General features: G+C 55.2%; 11 protein-coding genes across 11 annotated transcripts; 3 read left to right on the forward strand and 8 right to left on the reverse strand.

The window, feature by feature from the left end:
* Positions 1–562: 562 nt before the first annotated feature.
* Positions 563–1,626, reverse strand: C7974DRAFT_395190 (uncharacterized protein). The gene has a single exon (XM_046141957.1). It carries the CDS (start codon positions 1,587–1,589, stop codon positions 705–707), a length of 885 nt encoding a protein of 294 aa, XP_045997533.1. The 5' UTR covers positions 1,590–1,626; the 3' UTR covers positions 563–704.
* A 1,562-nt stretch (positions 1,627–3,188) lies between these two features.
* Positions 3,189–5,404, reverse strand: C7974DRAFT_395192 (P-loop containing nucleoside triphosphate hydrolase protein). The gene has a single exon (XM_046141958.1). The coding sequence runs from the start codon at positions 5,170–5,172 to the stop codon at positions 3,196–3,198; it is 1,977 nt and encodes a 658-aa protein (XP_045997534.1). The 5' UTR covers positions 5,173–5,404; the 3' UTR covers positions 3,189–3,195.
* A 322-nt stretch (positions 5,405–5,726) lies between these two features.
* C7974DRAFT_395194 (proteasome subunit beta type-3) lies at positions 5,727–6,865 on the reverse strand. Its single transcript, XM_046141959.1, has 4 exons — positions 6,736–6,865; positions 6,669–6,687; positions 6,170–6,621; positions 5,727–6,121 (listed from the first exon to the last, which is right to left on the reverse strand). The coding sequence occupies exons 1-4, from the start codon at positions 6,736–6,738 to the stop codon at positions 5,978–5,980; spliced, it is 618 nt and encodes a 205-aa protein (XP_045997535.1). The 5' UTR covers positions 6,739–6,865; the 3' UTR covers positions 5,727–5,977.
* A 114-nt stretch (positions 6,866–6,979) lies between these two features.
* Positions 6,980–7,779, forward strand: C7974DRAFT_424742 (uncharacterized protein). The gene is made up of 2 exons (XM_046144445.1): positions 6,980–7,528; positions 7,578–7,779. The coding sequence occupies exons 1-2, from the start codon at positions 7,004–7,006 to the stop codon at positions 7,632–7,634; spliced, it is 582 nt and encodes a 193-aa protein (XP_045997536.1). The 5' UTR covers positions 6,980–7,003; the 3' UTR covers positions 7,635–7,779.
* A 148-nt stretch (positions 7,780–7,927) lies between these two features.
* C7974DRAFT_454688 (uncharacterized protein) lies at positions 7,928–8,977 on the reverse strand (the record flags this gene model as incomplete). Its single annotated transcript, XM_046145928.1, has 2 exons — positions 8,812–8,977; positions 7,928–8,761 (listed from the first exon to the last, which is right to left on the reverse strand). The coding sequence occupies exons 1-2, from the start codon at positions 8,905–8,907 to the stop codon at positions 7,928–7,930; spliced, it is 930 nt and encodes a 309-aa protein (XP_045997537.1). The 5' UTR covers positions 8,908–8,977.
* Positions 8,978–9,671: 694 nt separating this feature from the next.
* C7974DRAFT_192864 (proteasome subunit alpha type-3) lies at positions 9,672–11,053 on the forward strand. Its single transcript, XM_046136627.1, has 4 exons — positions 9,672–9,860; positions 9,907–9,972; positions 10,022–10,507; positions 10,555–11,053. The coding sequence occupies exons 1-4, from the start codon at positions 9,858–9,860 to the stop codon at positions 10,870–10,872; spliced, it is 873 nt and encodes a 290-aa protein (XP_045997538.1). The 5' UTR covers positions 9,672–9,857; the 3' UTR covers positions 10,873–11,053.
* A 181-nt stretch (positions 11,054–11,234) lies between these two features.
* Positions 11,235–12,052, forward strand: C7974DRAFT_413532 (histidine phosphatase superfamily; the record flags this gene model as incomplete). The annotated part of the gene is made up of 2 exons (XM_046143735.1): positions 11,235–11,297; positions 11,345–12,052. 2 exons carry the CDS (start codon positions 11,235–11,237, stop codon positions 12,050–12,052), a joined length of 771 nt encoding a protein of 256 aa, XP_045997539.1.
* A 1,381-nt stretch (positions 12,053–13,433) lies between these two features.
* On the reverse strand, positions 13,434–13,831 carry C7974DRAFT_395198 (uncharacterized protein; the record flags this gene model as incomplete). The annotated part of the gene is made up of 1 exon (XM_046141960.1): positions 13,434–13,831. A coding segment is annotated over exon 1 (288 nt), but the record flags the coding sequence as incomplete, so codon positions are not given.
* Positions 13,832–14,693: 862 nt separating this feature from the next.
* On the reverse strand, positions 14,694–15,878 carry C7974DRAFT_395199 (ribonuclease H-like domain-containing protein). Its single transcript, XM_046141961.1, has one exon. The coding sequence runs from the start codon at positions 15,759–15,761 to the stop codon at positions 14,904–14,906; it is 858 nt and encodes a 285-aa protein (XP_045997541.1). The 5' UTR covers positions 15,762–15,878; the 3' UTR covers positions 14,694–14,903.
* A 1,326-nt stretch (positions 15,879–17,204) lies between these two features.
* On the reverse strand, positions 17,205–18,044 carry C7974DRAFT_454694 (uncharacterized protein; the record flags this gene model as incomplete). The annotated part of the gene is made up of 1 exon (XM_046145929.1): positions 17,205–18,044. The coding sequence occupies one exon, from the start codon at positions 18,042–18,044 to the stop codon at positions 17,331–17,333; it is 714 nt and encodes a 237-aa protein (XP_045997542.1). The 3' UTR covers positions 17,205–17,330.
* Positions 18,045–19,451: 1,407 nt separating this feature from the next.
* On the reverse strand, positions 19,452–21,622 carry C7974DRAFT_192920 (MFS quinate transporter-like protein QutD). The gene is made up of 4 exons (XM_046136628.1): positions 21,234–21,622; positions 20,996–21,173; positions 19,942–20,944; positions 19,452–19,893 (listed from the first exon to the last, which is right to left on the reverse strand). The coding sequence occupies exons 1-4, from the start codon at positions 21,282–21,284 to the stop codon at positions 19,512–19,514; spliced, it is 1,614 nt and encodes a 537-aa protein (XP_045997543.1). The 5' UTR covers positions 21,285–21,622; the 3' UTR covers positions 19,452–19,511.
* Positions 21,623–21,735: the final 113 nt, after the last annotated feature.

Consider the following 21,735-nt stretch of genomic DNA (forward strand, 5'->3'; position numbering starts at 1 on the left):
GCTGCGATGCACACCACATTAAATACTTTGCAGCACTTTCGTTTGTCAACTTCCATACTTCACCCTGCAAGACAGCAAACTGAACGTATAGAGTGAGTTAGACGCGTTCGACACGTTGTGGCAAACACCAATATCACGATCGAATCAGTGCAGAGCCATCTACCTTGACCCGCAATACCCAACACCAATGCTCACAATACCTCTCGACTTGTTTGAACTCAAGTCACTCTTGATTCATTGGGTCTCTGTACATCAAGCGCTGATAGTGTAAAGGCAATAACCTCAGCGTTTCCCAGTCGCATGAGTCGCGAGGCGAGTGCTTGAGCGGGTTGCGCTGCTCCGATGTCAGCGCATGGACGGTCATCAACATGCACCCATCCAGTCTCGAACTGTGGCACCTTTGTTTTCTGTTCATCGCTGTTATCTTATCCCGCCAGGTTCTTCGCTGCACTGACACGTCGCCGCGGGCTGCAGATGGGTAGCTTAGTAGTCAGTGCGAGTGTTATGCTGCAGACGCTCGTTGCTGCACTGGTATTGCTGATTTAATTGCTACTGTGCTACCATCCTTATCGTCACCTGCTTTACTTCTTATTTGCGTAGTGTTAACGAGAAGTCAGACAACTAGCAGTGTGTTATGCTTAGTGGCTAGGTAGAGAGGAGTGCAGGAGTAATCTACGACATTTTTGTACTGTGGAACGAGTCTTCTATTCCAAGCTCAAGCCCCCGGACTTAATCAGTGAGCGGACAAACGTAGTGATGGCCTTTACACCAATAGCTGCAATCCTATCGCCGTCTCCTAATCCCGGGTTAAACGAGCAAACCGTAAGGGAGGTAGGCGTGGCCTTCTGCGGAACCAGATCCATGCACCTGAGAAGGTCGTCCTCTTGCAACCCCCCCGGGCTCTCAAAGCCGTTGACCTTCCCCACCGTCTCGTCCAAGACATCAAGGTCCAGGTGGACTAGTGCGGGCGAGTAATCTCTCTTACTCAGAGCTCTTGCAAGCTCCCCCGCGAAATCCACCATTCTGCCTGCTTCACCCCAAATGACCTCGGCGCCGGCGTCTCGCACCGTCTGCTTCTGGCTGTCCTCGACATCGCGCAGCCCGCAGTAAATCATCTTGGTGTACTCGCGCCGCCGGAAGCCAGGGATAGTGTTTGCCAGCCGCTCAAAGCTTTTCCCCGCGAGCATCGATAAGCCCATGGCGTCCAGGTACCCGTTCATGTTTGTCGACGGCGTATCCATGTCGTCGTGCGCGTCGAAGTAGATCCACCCGAGCTCGGCAACATCCAGACCGCACGCCACACCGGCGCTCGCCATGCAGTTCCCGGACAGTACAAGGGGAAAGGAGTGCGCGGCGCGGACCTCCGCGACGGCCTGCGATGTGCGACGCAGCAGCTCGAAGCTCCGGCCGATCTCGCCCTCGAAGTCGTCGACGGGCGGCAGCTCGAGGAAATGGACCTGAACGCCCAGCTTTTTGAGCTGTTCTGTGACTCCCGCGGCGCGAATGCGGTTGGGCCCGTCGCCAACGCGGTGGTCCCGAAGGCCGACGTGGTACGGGGAAAAGATGATGGATATTGATTTTGGAACCATCGCGAATCAACTGACTGTAAGGAGTTTAGGAAGTAGATGCAAGGAGTGCGCAAGAGGGAATTTAATAAGGAGTCTAAATATTTGTTTTCGTACATATGTTTAGCGCTAATCATGTTTGTAGCCTACATAGAGCTACTTTTCTTGTTTTAGACTAGCTATATTTAATAGTACTTAGGCTATCTAGAGGCTATAAACCTACCACAGCTCTTGGAAACCGCACGGGATTTACGATGCATCCTCGGAATATACTTCGCTGCAACAAGTACGTAACGACTTTTGTGCCACAGGCAGAGGGCCTTGGCCTGTTTTGTAAGGGTTTTCGCGATATACCTCTGTTTTTCGTGCTGTTCAAAAAAAAAACCCTACTACATCACTATGGTGTCAGGCATAATTAGTGTAGGTGGAGAAGGTCGACTGGGGTCCCTATCGGATGCAGCAGAGTTGCTCTGTTGACTAAATAATATCCATTTCCACTCTTATTTGTATATATTACGATGCTAACAGTCTCTTCCTCTACCTCTGAGACACCACCAGGACCGCTGCTAGGCAGTAATTGACGCTCAGGGAGGTAACACAAAGCACTAGAAGATAGCTATAAGACATAACAAAGCTTAGCTTAATTTACCCGAAGAATACAGCTAAACACCCCTGTTAACCTTCTCCACCTACACTACTTAAGCCTAACACCGTAGTAATTAAATACTTCCACATAAGACATCTTCCTTGTTATAATCTAGCTACTGTAAACCCTACACCCTACACCCTACACCCCACCCCAAACCCCAAACCCTACACAAAACGCCCTACCCAGATAAACCCCTCTAAAACAAAAACACAGAGTATTACACCACACCACGAAACACAAAAACACAGCCCGCTACCAGCATCCGTGAATTGTGCATTCTGCCCCGGACCTGTGTGCGGAACAGCGAGACCCAGATGATGTGCGAGGTGGTTGATGTGGTATATGTGGAGTAGCACTGCTGAGTAGTTTCGGGGTGGGGGTGGGGGTTTGGTGTTTGGTGTTTGGTGTTTGGTGTTTGATGTTTTGGAGTTGGGATCTAGTATTTAGGAGTCAGGAGTCAGGAGTTGGTGTAGGATCTAGGATCCAGTGCTCAGTGCTTAGTGCTCAGCACCCAGTCTACCCAAGTCTACCCAGCCCGGCGACACAACGTCTCAGCACCCCGGCACCCCAGCACCCCATCCCTCCAACCCCCTCCAGCCCCCCAGCCCTGCCCCGCCACGACATCTTCCCCTCCCCCAGTCCCTCTGACCACCACAGGCGAGATCTTCCGCCCGCAGCAGCCGCGGCCACGAACCCAGCAGCCGCGGGATGAAAGCCGCGTTCCCACGCACGCAGAAGAAAGTGAACAGTGCATGGGTTATCGTGAATTGCTGCTCTTGGGTGTCAAAGGGAACGAGCCTGGATTCCCTTTCTCGAGACGCAGGATCTGTGGGGATGCGTGCGTGTGCTGCAGCCCCGTTACCCCCGCTGTCCTATTGTCGCACCCCGCCCGAATACAGCGTCTGTGACTGGACTGTTTATAACTGCGCCTTGTACGACTGCACCGTCTACACCCCCCCCCCCCCCCCCCCCCCTTTCCAGCTACGTAACAACGCTCTTCCCCTCCCTCTTCCTCCCCCCCTTCTGCTGCGCAGCCTCATGCCGCCTCAAATCCTCCGGGACCTTACTAATCGAGCTCCTGCCCAGCATCTGTCTAAGATCATACAGCACCTCCGCGTCCTCATTGCCCCAGAACGTAATCGCCACACCAGATTTCCCCGCGCGGCCCGTACGACCAATGCGATGCGTGTACGCCTCGATGCTGCTGGGCATGTTGAAATTGACCACGAGCGAGACGTCGGGGACGTCGATACCGCGGCCTGCCAGGTCGGTGGCGACGAGGACGTCGGTGCGGCCGTCGCGGAGGGACTGCAGGGCGGCTTCGCGCTGGTCTTGGGTTTTGGAGCCGTGCAGGGTGACGGCGGAGAAGCCCATGTGTTTGATGTCTCTTGCCACAGCGTCGCAGTTGCGCTTGATGTTGACGAAGACGATGATGGGGGGCGCGAAGGCGCGGGAGTTGAGGATCTCGGCGAGCCGCTTTTTGCGCTTTTCCTCGCCGGGGAGGTGCTCAGCGCGCTGCTCGACGGTTTCGACGGCTTCGCCGGCGTTGCCGATGGTGACGATGGCGGGGCGCCGGAGGTACTTGCGCGCGATGCGCTCGACGGCGGTGGGCATGGTGGCGGTGTACATCATGGTCTGGCGGTACATGCCGCGCTTCATGGCGGCGGCGTCTTCGGCGGCGTCCGAGTCGGGTTTCTCGTTGTTGACGGGGAGGGCGTCGAGGATCTTGTTCACGGGCTCTTCGAATCCCATGTCGATCATGCGGTCGGCTTCGTCCATGATGACGTAGGAGCATTGTGAGAGGACGAGTACGCGGCGCTCGATGCAGTCGACGAGACGGCCGGGGGTGGCGATGATGATCTCACAGCCGTCGCGCATCTGGAAGGCCTGCTCTTCGATCGAGTGGCCACCGACGATGACTGCCGTCTTGAAACCGAGCGGATTGGCGAACTTCTTCGCCTCGACCTCGATCTGCTGCGCCAGTTCACGGGTCGGGGCGAGTATTAGAGCGTAGGGGCCGTCGTTGCGGTTGGCGGGGCCCAGCGGGGGCAGCTGCGAGATGTAGACGAGGAGCGGCAGGATGAAGGCGGCCGTTTTACCGGAACCCGTGACAGCGACGCCGATGAGATCGCGGCACTGCAGGGCGATGGGGATGGCAGCGCGCTGGATGGCAGACGGCTCTGCATAGCCGGCCTGGTCGACGATCCGCATGAGGTTGTCTGGCAGACCGGCTTCCCCCCAGTTGCGCATGGGGTTGGGGATGGCGCCGCCCTTGGTGGCAATGTTGAAGTCCTCCTTGAAAATGCGCCAGTCGCGCTCGCGCATGTGCTCGAGCTTCTTCTCGCTCCAGTGCTTGTCCAGCTGCGCGCGGCCGCCCTCCTCCTTGCGGCGGCGCTCCATTTCGAGGATGGCCTCGGCACGTGCACGCCCGGACTCGGGGTCGCGCTCGATCATGGCCTCGATGAACTGCTGGGTGCTGCGCTCGGTGGTGGCTTCGGTGAAGCCGCCCAGCTTGCCGCGGCCGAAGAAGTTGGCCTCGGCCCTCTGCTGGTAGATGGGGTTGTAGTCGTGACTGGTGTCCTCTTCCTCGTTCCACTCAAAGTTGAATTTCTTCTCCGTAGTGCGCTTGCGCTTCTTCTTGGCCGAAAAGGTCGACTGGTTCTGCTCGGCGCCCATGTAGCGATTCCGGATCAGCGCCGCCTCTGTGTCCTCGGGCGGCGGGCGCTTGCCAGCCTTCTTCTCCGGCACTGGCGGCGGTGCCATATCTTTACTGCGTGGGCCGTCGCGCGCGGGCGCTTCATACCGCATCGACCGCGGCCCTGTGGGTATTGATGTGCCGTTGTGTGCTGCAATCTCCCGAGTCCCGTTCCCATTCCCATTCGCAATCCCATTCCCATTCACACTCCCACTCCCCCCCGCGCCCTCCCTCCTCCTCCGCGCCTCCTCCGCCTCCTTCATCCTCTTCTCCAGCGCAATCCGCTCGCGCTCCGCCCTGGACAGAAACTTCGGTTTCGCGGCCGCAGCCTCCTTCTCGCGCTTCGCCTTGAGAATGTCGTCGATGCTCGGCGGCTGCTTCTTCTGCGACGCCCATCCCTTCTTGACTTTCTTGGGGAGCAGCGCGGGGCCGAGGGACTCGTCTTCAGGTGGAGGCGGCGGCGGCGCATCGAAGGGTGGTGGGGGAGGCGCATCCAGCGCGGGCGGGGGTGGTGGTGCCCCGTTCTGCGGCGGCGGCGGCGGCGGCGGGTAGTCCATGGCGCCTCGTACTCTGTATTCACAGGCGCGGCGCAGAGCTGGTCGCGAAGTAGCGGGCGGAGTACGGATACGGATACTCTGTAGCGAGCGACAAGCGCTGTGGAGCGTCGATGCGGCGGCTTCGTGGCGCGGACTGCGGCTGGGGTTCGTGTTGTTGGTGCAGGTGGAAGGGTGGACGTGCAGAGTTAGCTGCGCGGCGCATGGGTGGGTGAGGTTTGGTTAGGTAGGCACGCTGTCACGTGCGCGTCATCAGTATATGCCCGATGAATAGATTGAACAGAACATTTCAAGACATTGCAGTTGCACGCTGGCTTCACGTCGCTTTACACTCGCTCACGCACATCACACACCTCATGAGTAGCAGACTTCTCATTGATCTCTACCCTGTGCACGCACAGCATATGCGATACCGTACCATGCAGTCATGTCGTAATGTGAAGCTCGACGCCGGCGTGCCATCGCACCCGCGCGGCCCCAGTCGTATCAGTCGTAGCCACCGCACCACGCCCGCTCAGTCCTGCCTGCCCTTCAGTAACCGCTTGGTGACCTTGTCCTTCTCGATGATGTAGACGTGCGCGCCCCAGCCGGACAGCGCGTCGCGGTCGACGGCGTTGAGCAGCGCTTGCGAGACCGTCTCGAAGAGGTCCTCTGGGCCCTGGTTGCGTTAGCCATCGTCTCACTACCCTGCTGTCACGCGTCTTACCAGATCCGGCTCCCACAGGCCCTCGCATGTGCCGAACAGCTGGTCGCTGGCGGTGCCGCTGACGATGAAGTCCTTGGCAAAGTCGATGCAGCCGATGCTGTCGAAGCCGCAGATGAACGGCTTCCCCGTTGTCTGGTTGATGCCGGCGATCACGGGGCTGACAAAGTACGGGCCGAAGCGCTTCTCGTACAGCGACGACGAGACGAGGTTGGCCATGGTCTGCGGCGAGATGTTGCGCTCCTCGCGCAGCCGGTACATGTTGACTTTGTAGCGGAACAGGTCCGACACCGTGGCCACGTCGGTCGCCAGCCCCGTCAGCCCCAGGAAGACGTCGCCGTACTGGAACACCTTGGGGAAGTTGTTGGACACCGTCAGCGCCTGCATGCCGAGTCGCAGGTCGCACGCAATGGCCACGCAGTCCTTGCCGACCATGGCCACGCAGGCACCGCCGTCTGGTGCTGTCAGTATCCGCTGTGTGTGCACTTCCGGGGATTCGTACTTATCGAGAACGGGGACGACTGCTGCGGTTAGCTGTGCTGCGTGCCGCGGCGGGCGGGGGAGCTTACCATGCTGTGAACCTGCTTCTTTTCTGCTTACTTGCAATACCGTATCAGCCGACGAGCGTAGGAGTACCCTGAAAGTATCACAGCGAGTGGGCACGAAAGCGGGGAGAGCAGCGATACGCAGCGATGGAGCTCGCGGCAGGTAGCAACAGCTACGCAACGCAGCGCGGCGACGACCCCGGCCGGACTCCGGGCTTGGCGCCTCAAAAGTTCCCCAGCACCATCGCACCCCATCACCACCACCGCACCCAGCACCCCTCCGCCCGCAGCAATGGCAACCCCCCAGGCCCTCGAGCTCGCGAAATCGCTGCCCCCGCGGCTGCTGCGCTTCTTCCAGCGCTACCCGCCGCCGCAGCTGTTCCCGGCCATCACATCGTCCATCGCCGCGGACGCATCGACCGCACCAACACCCGCGACCACACTCCCGCCCTCCACCGACGCCGCCCCCGCCCCCATCGACCCCGTCGACCCCGCCGCCCTCCCCTTCCCCAACCCCTTCCTGCCCAGCAAAAACCACCTCACGGGCCGCTGGCACAGCCCAACCTACGGCCTGCGCAAGCAAGCGGACCTAGTGAAACTCGCCTCAGCCTACGGCGTCGTGGACCTGCTGCCCTGGACGATCAAGAAGCCGGGCGAGAAAGAAGCGCGCCGGATTGAGCGCGGGCTGGCGGTCAAGGGGACGGGCGTGGGGCAGCGGGTCAAGGGCAAGCTGTGGGAGCGCACGATGAAGGGGCGGCTGGAGATGCGGAGGCAGGCTATGTTGGATATGCCAAGGTTGATTCAGGAGTGGAAACAGGTATGTGCTGTGACTGTGATGGGTTGTGGGGGTGCTGACGTGCGGACAGAGGGGGCATGGGCGTGGGTGGACGAAGTGGCCGAGTGGGAAGGCGAAGAAGAGGTAGAGGAGTGGAGAATGAGGATTGGACGGGAATGGGCCTGGGTCTGTGTATGTGTATGTGTATGGATTGGTGGGCGTGCTTTGGACAGCGGGACGGCCTGCTTTGTATCATATCAGCGCGAGAGAGCTGGAGCGGTGCAACGACATATATTCTCTGATCATCTACAAAGTCTTCGTGGTGTCAAGTGGGGTATCCGAGTAGTGCAAGCTCTCTGTGCCGGTCCGTGGAAAAAGAAAACGCCCGTATGCTGTCATGATATCTTCAAGCTGATCCATTACCAACGCCAATCCCTCCAATCACATGACCATCTCCTCATCCGCGTACATGGGCTGCTGGAAGCCGTACTCGCGGGCGTATGCAAAGGCACCGTAGTTGTTCTCCATGCTCGAGATGCTGTCGCTGTTCTTCTGCCACAAGCCGTTGCCCGTGTTGTTGTACACGGGATCTGTGGCCTGGTTATAACTCGGCTCCTTGACTGACTGCTCGTACTCGCGCTTTGCGAGCATGTCGTAGCCCGACATCATGTACGGCTCCGCGGCCTGCGGCGAGACACTGCGCTCACGAGCTGCCTGCTGCTCCTGCTGATCCTTGTCGTAGCGCAACTTCGCCATCGCCTCTTCCTGCGCCAGGCTAGTCGGTGGCCAGTCATACAGCTGTCTCGAGAGATTATAGTCTGTGCCTGCTGGGTAGCCCTGGCGGCCCTGTGGGGGTGAGATGCGCCACAGCTCGAGCAGCCGTAGTCGCTGGTCGTCGTCTGCATTCTGGAAGAGCTCAACTTGGGAGGGGAATAGAAACTCGGGGTTGATGCTGTTACGCAGGAGGATGGCGCCCAGCTCGGAAATCTCAATGTGCGTTCTCGCCGGGGGCTCAGAGACACTGCGACTTGGCACGACATGATGTGAGTGGGTGTAGTGGCTCGAAGCATACACTATCTTCGGTGCCTCTGGTTCTGGCTGCTGCTGCACTGGTGCGGGCTGTTGTTGCTGTACTTGCTGCTGCTGTACTTGCTGTGGCATGTGTTGAGAAAGCTGCATGTTGGCTGCGAACAGCTGCGCAAGCTCGTCTTGTTGCATGTTTGCCTGCTCTTCGACCTTTGATCGGACGTTAATGCCAGTTGATATAGAGCCGCACTATGACGTAATGATCAGTATGCACCATGTCAGAAGGTCGACAGCCTTACGTGTGAGCAGGCGATGTTCTGGGAGAAAGCTGATGGGCTGTAAGGCACAGCTGTGTTGTAAGTACAGTTGCAGTAGTGGACAAGCATTGGCTGCATGTGTAGATAGGGGTCAACGGTGAGTGCAGGCTACAGTCGGCTGTGTCGATCCGCCAGCATTAATTGTAGACGTCAGTATTCGCTGTGAATAGATCTTTGAACAACGTTTGCAGCGCAAGACTGTGATCTCTGGTTGTGCGAAAAGTGCTGATATAGCTTGCAGAGTGGTGACGCTTGGCAAATTTGGTTGGGCGCTGACAATGAACTTGCAACAACGGCGTCTTTATTGGAGCTGTGTGAGGCGTCCAGGAAACAAAGGGCTGCTGGGTGAAGAGTCAGGAGACAGAGTCAGGAAGGATGGCGAAGGCAGCCAGGGGCGGCGAGGTAGCAGTTCTATAAGTACTGTGTAGCGCGCAGGTGATGGGCCATGGGTCATGCGGTTGGGTCCAGGGAGAGAAAAAGGCGGGATGATTTGGTCGCCCACGCGCAGTTAGCAGCAGTTCAAAACATAAACCGTTCGGCTAGCAGGCGGAGAGCCAATGGGTCGCCTCTGGAGCCTGCAAATTGTGTTCGACAACTCATCAAACGTGCTGAAGCGGAGCCAGTCTTCGAGCCAGCTTGGGCCACGATTGGATAGCTCGGCTGAGGCGTTGAGGGCTCCGGTGGACAACTAGGCGATGCAGCGCGGGCGGAAAGTGAGTCGTGCTGCTGGTCCAAAGCCGCCGTTCCTGGACAACTTGCACGCAAAGCAGAGTGCCCCTCGTTTGAGACGCGGATGGCGGGGCTCTGTATGGGGCCGTGATGCCTGGAAATTGAGGCGCCAAAGTACGCACGGGCTACGGCGCTAGTGGCCGGCGCGAGCTCCAACACGCAACTCGCAACTGCCTGCATCAACACCATCACCGAGCTCGCCGATCCGCCCGCATCCACCGACTCGATTGCTGCCGCCGACTAGCTCCACCTCCACTCGACGGACGCTTCATATCCTTCACGCATACCCCGCCCTCACCATGGTCAGCCCCGCCGTCATGTTTGCACCGGCCATGCTAATAGCTATAGACGTCAATAGGTACGGGCTACGACCTGTCCAACTCGGTCTTCTCCCCCGACGGCCGTAACTTCCAGGTATGTCCACTCTACCACAACCCTCAAGTACGGCAACTCACTTTTCCAGGTCGAGTACGCAGTCAAGGCGGTCGAGAACGGCGGCACAGCAGTTGGCATCCGGTGCAAGGATGGCGTTGTCCTGGCCCTCGAGAAGCTCGTCACCAGCAAACTGCTGAAGGCCGGCGCGAACAAGAGGATAGCCACAGTCGACAGGAACATGGGCATCGTCTCGTCAGGCCTCCTCCCCGACGGCCGCCACTTCGTCTCCAGAGCCCGCGACGAGGCTGCTCAGTGGCGGCAGCTGTACAAGGCGCCCATCCCCGTGGCCTCGCTCGCCGACCGCATGGGAAGCTACGCTCAAGCATACACGCTCTACTCCAGTGTACGACCTTTCGGTATCACAGCCATCGTCGCCGGTTGGGACTCGGAGGCCGAGCTGCCAGTGGACGCACAAGTGGGCTCAGGGCCAAAGGCTGGCTCGGGTGGCAAGGTGGAGGGTGCGAAGCACGGCGGCCCCTCTCTGTACATGATTGAGCCGAGCGGTCTGTACTGGGTATGTTGATTCAAGCCACATATTTACACACCACTGACGCCTGACAGGGCTACTACGGCGCCGCTACAGGCAAGGGTCGTCAGATCGCCAAGTCCGAGCTCGAGAAGCTGAACCTCGCCGACGGCGAGCTGTCGCTGCAAGACGGAGTCAAGGAGGCCGCGCGCATCATCTACGTCGCACACGACGACAACAAGGACAAGGAATTCGAGCTGGAGCTGACCTGGATCAGCAACCTGGACGGTCCCACCAAGGGCAGGCACGAGGAGGTACCGAAGGAGATCAAGGAGGAGGCCGAGAGGCTGGCGAAGAAGGCGCTAGAGGGCGACGACGACGATGAGGAGGAGGAAGAGAAGATGCAGGAGTAGACCACGATCAGGTGCATCCACACTACAGCATTGACACGCCATAGACGGTCATCCATGATAACGAATTGTTCGACGAAGCGCACAAATACTTCCGTACATGGTTCCAGCGTTCACATCTTGGTGTATCACTAATTGAACTAGGCAGTCAATATCGTCTGCGTCGATTCGGCCACAGCCACGTCGGCAACATTAGCAATGCCCAGATTTGTTGGAGCTGCAACTAGCGGGATCCTGGTGGGGCAGCGCGTCATTCACCAGTCAGACGCCGACGACCACCTCGTGGCTATTAAAACTTGTTCATCGCAACAATCTTGTCAAACACCGAAAGACCTCGTTCTAAATACTTTGCATACAGATACACAATGCCGCCAACACTTATCCTCATTCGCCACGCGCAGGCGCTGCACAATGCCACCAGCGACTGGGTACGACTCATGATCAACACCACGAAGAACCATCTGACGTTGCACAGTCAATCCACGATCCCCCGCTGACTGATCTCGGCCGTCAACAAAGTGCTGAACTACATGAGAGCCTGAAAGCCAACGACCTCGCCAACAAAACCGACCTCATCGTTGTCAGCCCCATGCGCCGCACCCTGGAAACCATGACCATCGGCCTCGACTGGCTGATCAAAAAGGGCGTCCCCGTCCACCCTGACGCTAACTGGCACGAGAACGCCGACAAGCCCTGCGACACCGGCAACACCATGGACGTCATCGGGAAGGAGTACCCCCAATACGACTTCTCCGGCGTCGACCCGCTGTACCCCGACAAAACCACCAACTTGGCCACCAACCCCTACGCATTCACCCAGAAAGCCATCGTCGCCCGCGGCCAAACCTGCCTCAAGGACCTGTACTCCCGGCCCGAGAAAGTCATCGCCGTCGTGTCCCACTCGGGCTTCCTCCGCACCGCCGTCTGCGAGCGCTCGTTCTTCAACGCCGACTGGCGCGTGTTCGACTTCGACGACGTCGAGTCGCAGAAGCAGGGCAAGTTTGTGCTGAAGGAGTGGGAGCTGACGGAGAAGAAGGGCGGTGGTATGGGGAGAAGCGATGTTGGTGTTTTCGGCATCGTGGACGGGGATTTTCCGCCTGAGACGGAGGACGTCAAGACGCAGCCGCAGCTTGGGGAGGTGGGCGAGGCGAGCAAGCAGGTGCCGGAGAAGAAGAGTGCGTAGGGGTGTGTGGAAGAGTGTTATCTACGTGGTAGAGCGGTGCGGTATATTAGACCGGTTAAAATGCATAGAGCGGATAGACACAAGTAAACGCTGATCTCGCATCCTCCTCCGCCCGCGGACACGGAACCGCGTCCTCGCGACATGTCCCCACCGTCGCCGCCTAACAGCTCTCACACTCCGTCCTCCAGACGGCTGCATTCGATAATTCAAGTCTCTATGCTGGCGACTATCACTGGTGGTCAACGTCGGCCAGCAATCTTTCACTTGAAGGACATCATCAAGCCCACCTCCGTACTTGTGTCCAAAGTTTTCGGATGAGAAAATCGACCGCGCAAGAACAGATGGGCTCGGCCGGCTATCGCATGACCATGCGGAGACCTTATACCTACGCATATCTATGTGATCTGGCCAGGCGTGGACTGGACAATCAAACTATGCTGCGGTTATACAAGGGACTGGCTGTCTTTGATACTTCAATGAACGAGCTGAGTTACAATGGAGAGACTGTTACCTGTATACTCTGGAAGGCGGAGGGTTGTCAGCGCTCTAATTGTCGTGCCCCTCGAAGGAAAGGAAAATACCTACCGCCGGCGAGGATGGCTGGAAACTTGCGGCGAAGAGTTCTTCCAAGAGGAAGCAAAAGATATCGTTCTTTTCTAGCTAAATCTCTGGGTCTCAGAACTTGGCGCTGATGTGGATATGGCATAGGTGGGTGTAGCGCAAGTGAGATGGCGTGGGCGGAGAGCTCGTCGTATTCCAGAAATAGGACGTCTGGTATTGTAGGCTGGGAGGTGTGTGCTAGCGATAATGTAGGGTTCGACAGACGAACATAATATGGTGTGACATATATGTGCCTAAGCTTGAGAAAGCATGTTTCATTACACATCACATCCTTCTTTGAGCCTGCCAGTTTCTTATCGCTCTGGTAATTCCGACACTCCAATCTGGTTCTTATACCGAAAACGGGGACCTACGTATCAACAATTAACAACGAGCCTGTAGGAAGAGTGAAATAGTAGTCACTATCTAACTTCTACTGTAGCTGTCAAATAGGGCGAGATTAGTTAAAGTTGCAACACTTCCGGAAAGTCAAGTACCGTTACAATGGTTGACCTACCCTCATCTATAGCCCAGTTTTGTTTCTAGCAAGAGTTGCACCGATCCTATTCAGCAGTTCCTAGGTCGTATCTGCGCCCCAGGAGACACATCCAATGTCAGATAACAGCGCATAGCACTTTGATCTTCGACAGCAGACATGCTATGCTTCAGTTGCAAAGCATAAAGAGAAAGTCCTTTGCCCAGGGGCAAACCGGTGTGCGTCTACTCTTGAGGATGTATTATTCTAGCCAGGCTATGTAAAACTGCCGTGCTTCAGCCAACAATCCTGTTGCCCAAAACAAACTCAATGCAAGAGACGACCACCGTCTGTGTTCCCAGCTTATCAATAACAAGTTCAAGAGGCAGAACAAACCAACCAGAGCTCCCATCACGATCAATATGATTCCCCGTATTGAGCAGTCTGGGCAAACGCACTCATAGATATAGCTCTTTGACCACAAAATGCCGTAGTAGATATTATCACAGAAAACCAGCATTATGCGAGGGATCGTAGATAAGCTGACCAAGGTCGACGCGATGTCTAGGAGACACTGGAAAGGTAACTTCAGCATATAGCGTCTGTCCCGGGCAAGACACTGATGGTATAGAAACGCCTCCCATTCTTCATGTTGTTGACGAGTCCATTCGGATGAACGCCCTTTCCGGCGCCATATGTCTGTTATTTCTTCCGAAGTGTGGTAGCTATCCATTGAGAGAAGTCCCGTGGATTGTGACATTGTTATGACGCCGGAGTGAACAACTCCGCTCTTGTCGATTGAGGATACCACTCAAGTTGCGCTGTAAAGCCGTTTGTTATTTACAGTGAATGACGAAGGGCCGATGGTGGCATTTCTCACCTCGTGATTGATATACCTATGTATTGGCTACAATGTGCTCAAGAAGCATGAGGACGTAATAAGGTTTTAGCAAATCCTTTGTTTCATCGGCGGCGATGCCAGACGGTCATGTGAAGCAGTATGACGGCGCGATGGATACGTTGTTTGCAAAACACCTTCCCCCCTCCGTGACCTTGCGGGGCATTCCTCGCACGGAATCCCCGCAAAGTCAACACCCGTTTTCGGCCTAGTATGAATTGCCCCGATTGATTTACTTTTGGTCTAGCGTGGATTCCGTGACCAGTTCTATGTTCTTGGTAGCAGGCTGCATAACCACGCCAGTAATTCATTAGTATAAAGTACTCTTACTTACCTATCGTCTAACGTTAGCTATCTAATGCTAATACGAGTAGCTGCCTTGTTGCCGTTAGCTACTTATGTGCTTTTCTACTCTTCTCTTGTTCCTACCTCTCTTTTGTACGTTTACTTAGCCGTGCTAGTCTTTACAGTGCCCTGGATGCATTGCAACGTGATACACACGTACTGACATCACTCTGACAGGCAAATCAGCCCGTTTCGACGAACTGTCAGCCCCTGGGCAGGTTTCTTTGTAGGCGCATCGATACTCAGCTCTGACAGCTCCCATTTCAGGTACGGCAAGGCACAGACAATTGCAACCACTTCTTTCTGCTCTGCTGCTGGGAATTTCATGTGTTGCCCTCAGGATTGCGTGTAGAGCTGTGCCAGCGGCATTGCAACAATGTAGCTCCTGCAAAGCAGTACTCGACGCTTGCTAACGTGTTCCAACCAGTAAGAGGAATGAATAGCATGCCATGTACTTGATAAAATAAAAAAAACTAATGCCTGTCCCAGTCGCTGTCTAAAGCGCCCCAATCTTCGTAATCGCCGGAGCCCTCTTAGTCCCATCCAAGATCATCATCAAGGTTTCCCAAGTCATCGTCATACCCAAACATATCTCTTTCGATAGCCTCTTCGCGCGCCTCTTCCTCCATCTCGCACATCTGTTCGAACGTCAGGATACGCTTATTTCCACCCGAGCCCCACGGTCCCAGCTTCTTCCTTTCAGACTGCGGGTCGTATTCGGCGGATTGTGCTTGAGCAACGCGGTGTGCACTCTCCTTTTCGGCTTTCGCAAGCCACTCAGGCTTGATACGCGCCATATACATCTCACGTAGAGCCGGCAGATATACAAGATCATTCTGACAATACTCTGCTGTCTTGGGGTCCATCGGGCGGATGGAGAAGAGGTTGGTGTACGTGTGCATGAGTTTCCTGGTATCTTGTTTTGTCTGCAGCCAGCGGTTTGTCTCCATGAACCCGAGTTTCAGGTCATACTGGACACACTTGTCAAGGCCACGAACGTATGTTTTGTCGTCTGGCCTCGAGGCGTTCTCGAGCAGCTGGAGGTCGGTAATGCCGCCAAGGCTGACTCCGTAGTGGAACCACAAGGCGTCAGCATCGTTGCGTACATCCCAGATGTACTTGCGAATGCTGTGGTCTTCCAAGATAGACCGAAGAGTCTTGCCGTCCTCTGACGCTGTGCTAAAGGCTAGGGCACCCAGTGTCGAGACATCGATGAGCTGGACTTGGTTTGATGGATGTGCGAGAATACTGATGATGGCGATAGTCCCATGGCGACTTAGATTGAATCCCTCGATGTCAAAGTATAACCCACTGGATTGAGATAACACAGGGAGAAATTCTTGGAGCCCAGATTCACTTTCGATCAAGGCTGACTTGGGGCGGGTGGTCATTGTGATTGCTCGTAGCCGAATCGAATGCAATCGTAGAGAAGGTCAACTAGTTGAGTCTGAACTCCAGAAAGAAATTGGACACAAGGCGGGCATTGGCGCGCAGAGCGCGGTCAATGTACGCGCGTCACTGGAATGCAAGTCATTCCCAAACGCCGTCACCCGAGTCGTGAAAAAAGGGAACCGCATGATAGAGTAAGCGTGTGCTGGACCCTGTAAAGTATCGGCACGTAGTGGATGCAACTGTTCAATTGCTTTGCTCCTTACATAAAAAGACGTTGTGGTTACGCGTGCCAACACCCCAGATTTTCTCTCCAGACGACAGAAAACGGAGACGAGAGTGAAGACGACGAATAAGACCACGGAAAAGATAATGAACAAGGAGAGGAGACCGAAGACGATCTACGAAGCTCCATCTGGACAGCTATATGCAAAGTGCATGCGCTCTCCCTTTACCACACCCTCTACTCTCCAAGGTCCCTTCCGACTCACACCATCAGCATCCACCTCTTCCATCGAATTCTACACCGGAACTAAACCTCTGCCAATCTATTAGGAAGTTACTTTTGCTTCACAGTGGCAACACGACATTGAAGAACAATCCACCGTCCTGCTCAGTGAGAAGTACGGGGTTTCGGGTGAAGAGGATAGCGAGATGTTGGAAACGGTCTCGGATTGACACACGTCTCGTGGATCTAAAGCGTGCTTCATACGGTCACGGAGAACCGTACACTTCTCGTGGGAGAGGAGGGCTACATCGGTTGGGGTCCTGTCGATACGCAGGAAGGTGACATGGTGGCGGTCTTGAAGGGAGGAGAAATGCCGTTTATCCTGAGAAAAATTACTGAGCCTGAGCGCGCTGATGGCAAGATCTACTGTAGGCTGATCGGAGAAGCATACATCCATGGGCTGATGAATGGCGAGGCTATTGTTGCGGAGCAGGCTGGACTATTGGATTCCCAGGTGTTCTGTATCCGGTGAGCTAATGGATTAGAGCTGAATCATCGTATAAGCTATGTTCCGAAGATAGCTATTGATTGTTGCTCCTGGTCTGTAATCGAACAGGCCTGGTAACGGATACTTGCCTATGCAAGACTTGTTGTGCAGTGTTGACAAGTGCGGCGCTCTTATTGCTCCTCGCGCCTTCACTGCGATCCAGACTCGGAGAATAAGTAGGAATAGCCGAGAGGCTTTGTGCTGCATATGAGATTGCATGTTTTGGGTTTAGCTCTTGCGAGCGGCTGATGCGGTTGAATCATGTCTTCAAGGTTTTTGCATGTAGGACTCGACACATGGTAGTATTGTTATTGCTTAGAAAGGTAACTTTTCCTCCGACACATGATTTGGTTTTTCCGCGTCCGACGTCTAAGCTTAACTTACAGCTTAACTTCTCAGCGGTTCAGAATCATCGTTCTGTCCCCCCAAATACACCGTCTGTGTTTTCAGGCAATGCTCGGCGGGACCTTTGCTTTCATTCTTCCCTTATCCTTCCAGCCCTCTTGTTCCATCTCGGCAGTGATACAAATGCGACTGTATTCCACAGCAAACTCGAACCTGAACTTCCACCACTTCTCATTCCCGATACCAGTAGATCTTCGACGCTTGACGGTGCCGTCCGGACCGACGAGCTTCTGACCAACGCGGTTCAGTTCGGCGGCGTGAGCGTACAGGAGACGCGACAAGAAATGCTTTGGACTGACGGGACCCGTCGGTGATGGAGTCGAGCTGCAGGTCGAGCCGGTCAAAGAGCGAAAGGTCAATATGCCACGGAGGATTCTTCAAGAAACCAATGGTGGGCTGATCATCCAGACTGACGTCGAGAGTCAGAAAACGCATTTCTCGACGGAGCTTGGGAACGAGTGACGCGAGGAGCTGATACGGTTGTTTGAGCTTGCGAGCCATTGGGTCAGGGTTGGTCAAGACTATCTTGTGATCCAGAGTGATTGCAAGGATGAGGTTAGTCGCGACAGATGGGCCGATCAAGCTAGAGTACTGATCGTCGACCTTGTCGCAGACATTGGCGTGGCAGACCCAAGTGGCGTGCTTGTTGAACTGTTCAAGACCTTCTCGAAGAATTTGCTTGCTTGTGAGTAGCCACCTTGGCAGGCCAGACATACGACCGTCGTAATGCTTGAATTGACCGTAGTGGACTTCGAAAGCATCGCGGCGAGAATAGCCGGTTGCTGGACGTACGGGCGCTATGCCCTCCCACAAGTGGGGGTAGACCATGTCGCGAAGCTCCCGTGGAAGGTCACCCCAGGACGCTGGGGTACCTTCTGCGTGCATGGCGTCGTGTAAGTGATGATATAGCGGGCGGGGGTGGCTGTTGAGTTTGTTGGGTAATGAGCGAGGTGATGGTGAGTTGCAAGGTTGGGCAAAAGCGAAAACAACACGAGTAATAGTTAGACGCACTAGCGCGTCGGCGAGTGCTCTTTCACTTACACAACGCTTGCTGAGAACGAGGTCGATATTCGCTAAGGTAGTTTGTAGGACATTGGTAGTCTCATCGGATACCTGTCGCTGCGCGGGCCTGAGAGATAACTTCCAGTACGCGCGCAATTGATCCAACAGACCAACTATTTAGGTAGTATTTTTGAAGAATCGGACGGTGAATATGAAATCAGCTGTATGTGGTAGATTGCCCCGGTCTAGGGCCGTACTATCTTCGATTTCAATCTGACCGTTGGGGCAAACAAGTCCCCGCCCAACACGTCTGACTTCGGCCGTGTAAGCTTCTTGAAACCTTTCAAAACTCAGGGAGGATTCCTTATGATACCGCAGTATGACATGTATTGTGATTGAGTCGAGCTGTAGACTGGGCGATTCGAGCCTGGAAAGATCGACACTCCATAGCACATCGGTCAGCTCCGGCACATAGATGAGCAGCACATCATGACGGATGACTAATTCCAGGTGCTTTAAATTTGGATAGATACCAGAAATGGCTGCAGGAGAGTGTTCCCGAAATGGTGGCAGACTGAATCCAAATCTCCTGGGTGGACGATGGAGGTGGTAATCCCCCCGCATTGAGAGGACGTAACCGAACCTGGCGAAGTGCGTCGGATCAATAAGATGGGTTCGAGTACTACGAGGATATGTCTTGGGATAGCGGGGATTCGACTTGCATCTCCATGTTCCTCGGTGGAGCAACTGACGTATGCCTTCGCGAAAGACCATCTTGCAACAGCGGAGCCACTGTGGCAAGCCGCAGCTGGGAGGCCCAGACATGAAGCCATCGTAGTAAACCCGATAGAGCCTTTTGATCCTTTTATCTTCAATCGTTACTCTAGGCGTCATCATCCAGAGCTCGTGGTACACCATGTCCCGCAGTTCTCGCGGCAGATCTCCAAATGAAACTGAGCTGCCTCGAAAAGCATTGACGTTTGGAACTGGCCTGGCATACACAGTACTCGTGTCGCTGGGGCTGTTAGTACTAGCTTATGTGAATTTCTAAAGATGCGATGATCTGGTTGAATCGCGTTTGAGATAACATTGGTGTGGTGGGACGTACAGGATTAGCGCTGTGTACTTCTCACTAGGCCAATACATGATACAAGCCGGATATATGTATCAATCAAAGAGTCAGATTGCCTGCTTAAAATACTTGGAGACAACGTTGAAGCACCACCATTGAGTGGGGGAAATTGGGTATTATACTAATTCAAGAATAGGGCGTCCAGCAGACCGCACGATGAGTCGTCGATCAGAAGCGGCTAGCGCGGGGATTCACCGCGCCATGCTCCATCGACCTACTCAGACACGTCCGGCGTTGTCAATATGTACCGACGCGACCTTTTCGTTGTGCTCACTTTCATCGTCTGCCTTGTTACTCGGTGTATGGGAGTCGTACTCCATCGTCCTCTGAAATCCGAACAGCTGGTCCATCTCGTCCATACGCAGGCCCTTGGTGTCGTGGATGAAGAAGTAAGCGTAGATGCTGGCGCAGACCAAAGACGTGGCGAAAAGAACGTAGACACCCCAGCCCATCTTGGTGTACATCTGGGGCAGAGCCTTGGTGACGACCAGAGTCCAAATCCACACACTGGCAGCTGCGAAAGGGCCTGAAATCGAGCGCATAGTCGTCGGGAATATCTCAGCGGATATGATCCACGGAAGGCCGTTAGCACCGAAGCTCCTTCGCGATGTTAGTTCTGAAGGCAAGCAAAAGGACTAGGAAACTTACCAAGCGGCGCCGAAGATCATGATCATGGCTGTAGCTCCTTTGCCGCCGGCGACAGTCGAATCTGACATGGGCTGGCCGACCTTCGGCTTTCCAAGACTGATGTAGATAGCCAAGTAGTACTGACAGAAGGCACAGATCAAAGACGAGACGATCCAAGGCCACTTGCGGCCAAACATGTCAATAAACCAGGTAAAGAAGATGATGGAGCCACCGGCCTTGATGATTCCATAAACACCAGTCCAGAGGGTGACGTCGGACAGGCCAATAGAGGTGAAGATTGTGGGAGAGTAGTAGTTGATCGCAGCGGCACCAGACCAGGCTTGCCACATGAACATGATGAAGACGAGGAGGAAGCGGTTGCGCATGCCAGGCAGAGACGCCTCCTTGGCAGCAGCCTTGATGATCTGCGTAAAGCTGGCGTGCTGCTGATCTCCAACGAGAGCCGATCTCTCCTTTGCGATTTCAATCTCAACAAAGGCCACATCCTGGGCAATGTACTCGTGATCTTCGGGCAGGTTGCGGAAGAAGCTGTACACTTTCAAAGCTTCAGCCTTGCGTCCACGCTTCAGGAGCCATGTGGGCGACTCCTTTAACAAAGGAATCATCAACGCCAAAAGGCCTGCAGGAATGAGCTGGACAGCCATTGGCACTCTCCAGGCAATAGATTTGCTTCTGTCCATGTTGTGTACAATGCCGTAGTTGATCCAGAAGCCGATGACAGCGCCAGTCTGGTAGAAGGACTCGAAGAAACCAGTGAGGCGGCCACGGATGGCCGGGGGCGAGATCTCGGCGATGTAGATAGGAGACACAGCGGCGATGCCACCAACACCCATTCCGGTGAAGAATCGTCCAGCGTAGACAAGACCGATCTGGTGTGTAGGAACGGTGCACAGGACTGCACCGACGATGAAGATGGCGTCTGAGATGATGACTGTCATGCGGCGGCCAAGCAGTTCAAGCAGAGGGTACATGAACAGGGCTCCAACGAGACCTCCTGCAGAGTCTGCAGATTGTCAGTGCTACTCATCATGCCATATTCAATGTGGGTGCATACAGATTGAAGTGATGTTGCTCGTCACCTCGTTCTTTTCGGATGTCGACATGTTGTTGAGGCCGAAATCACGCTTGAAACTCTCATGCGTGATCGTCGTCCCAATGAAGGCCGAGTCGTATCCGTACGCCAGGACACCCATAGAGATAACCATAGCTGCCATGTACACTCTCCAGTTGTACTGCGACTATCGTCAGCAAGTGCTTCGCCACGTCCATGCCGTAGACTGATGCAAACATACCACTTCCGGCGGCGTAGGCCTGTCCTCTGGCGCTCTTGCGAAACCTCCCATTGTGGCTAAAGGTCAAGGAGACTAGATGAGTCGGTGTAGAGATGGCTGCAGATGGCAGTGCTGATCTACAAATCCGGGGTATGTTCGCGCTTTAAGTGTCCCAGATATTGCCGACCCCGGGCTGCAGCTCGCTTCTCCACAAAATAACCTGGTAATTCACTGGGGCGCGTATCCGAGCACAAGGACACTGGGATCGGGTGAACAGGAGTCAGCCATAGTCACCCAGCAAGCTTAGCCGCCACGCGACACTACCAGCAAGTTTGGAGACTGCGCACAGCTCACGGAGACTCCACTGGGGACTCCACGTTTGGTCGCGACACGAGGTTGGTGCGGAGAAATGAGGCGATGGCTCGGGGTCGGCTGTCGCGAGCGCTAATCAGGCAGGAGCGATGGAGCCGAGCTAGTGTACGTCTTTGGCAAGGCGCAGGCGATGGATGCCGATGCAGTCTCC

Source organism: Boeremia exigua, assembly GCF_020726555.1.
Source record: "Boeremia exigua strain MPI-SDFR-AT-0100 chromosome Unknown C7974scaffold_6, whole genome shotgun sequence".
NCBI classification, from domain to species: Eukaryota; Fungi; Ascomycota; class Dothideomycetes; order Pleosporales; family Didymellaceae; genus Boeremia; species Boeremia exigua.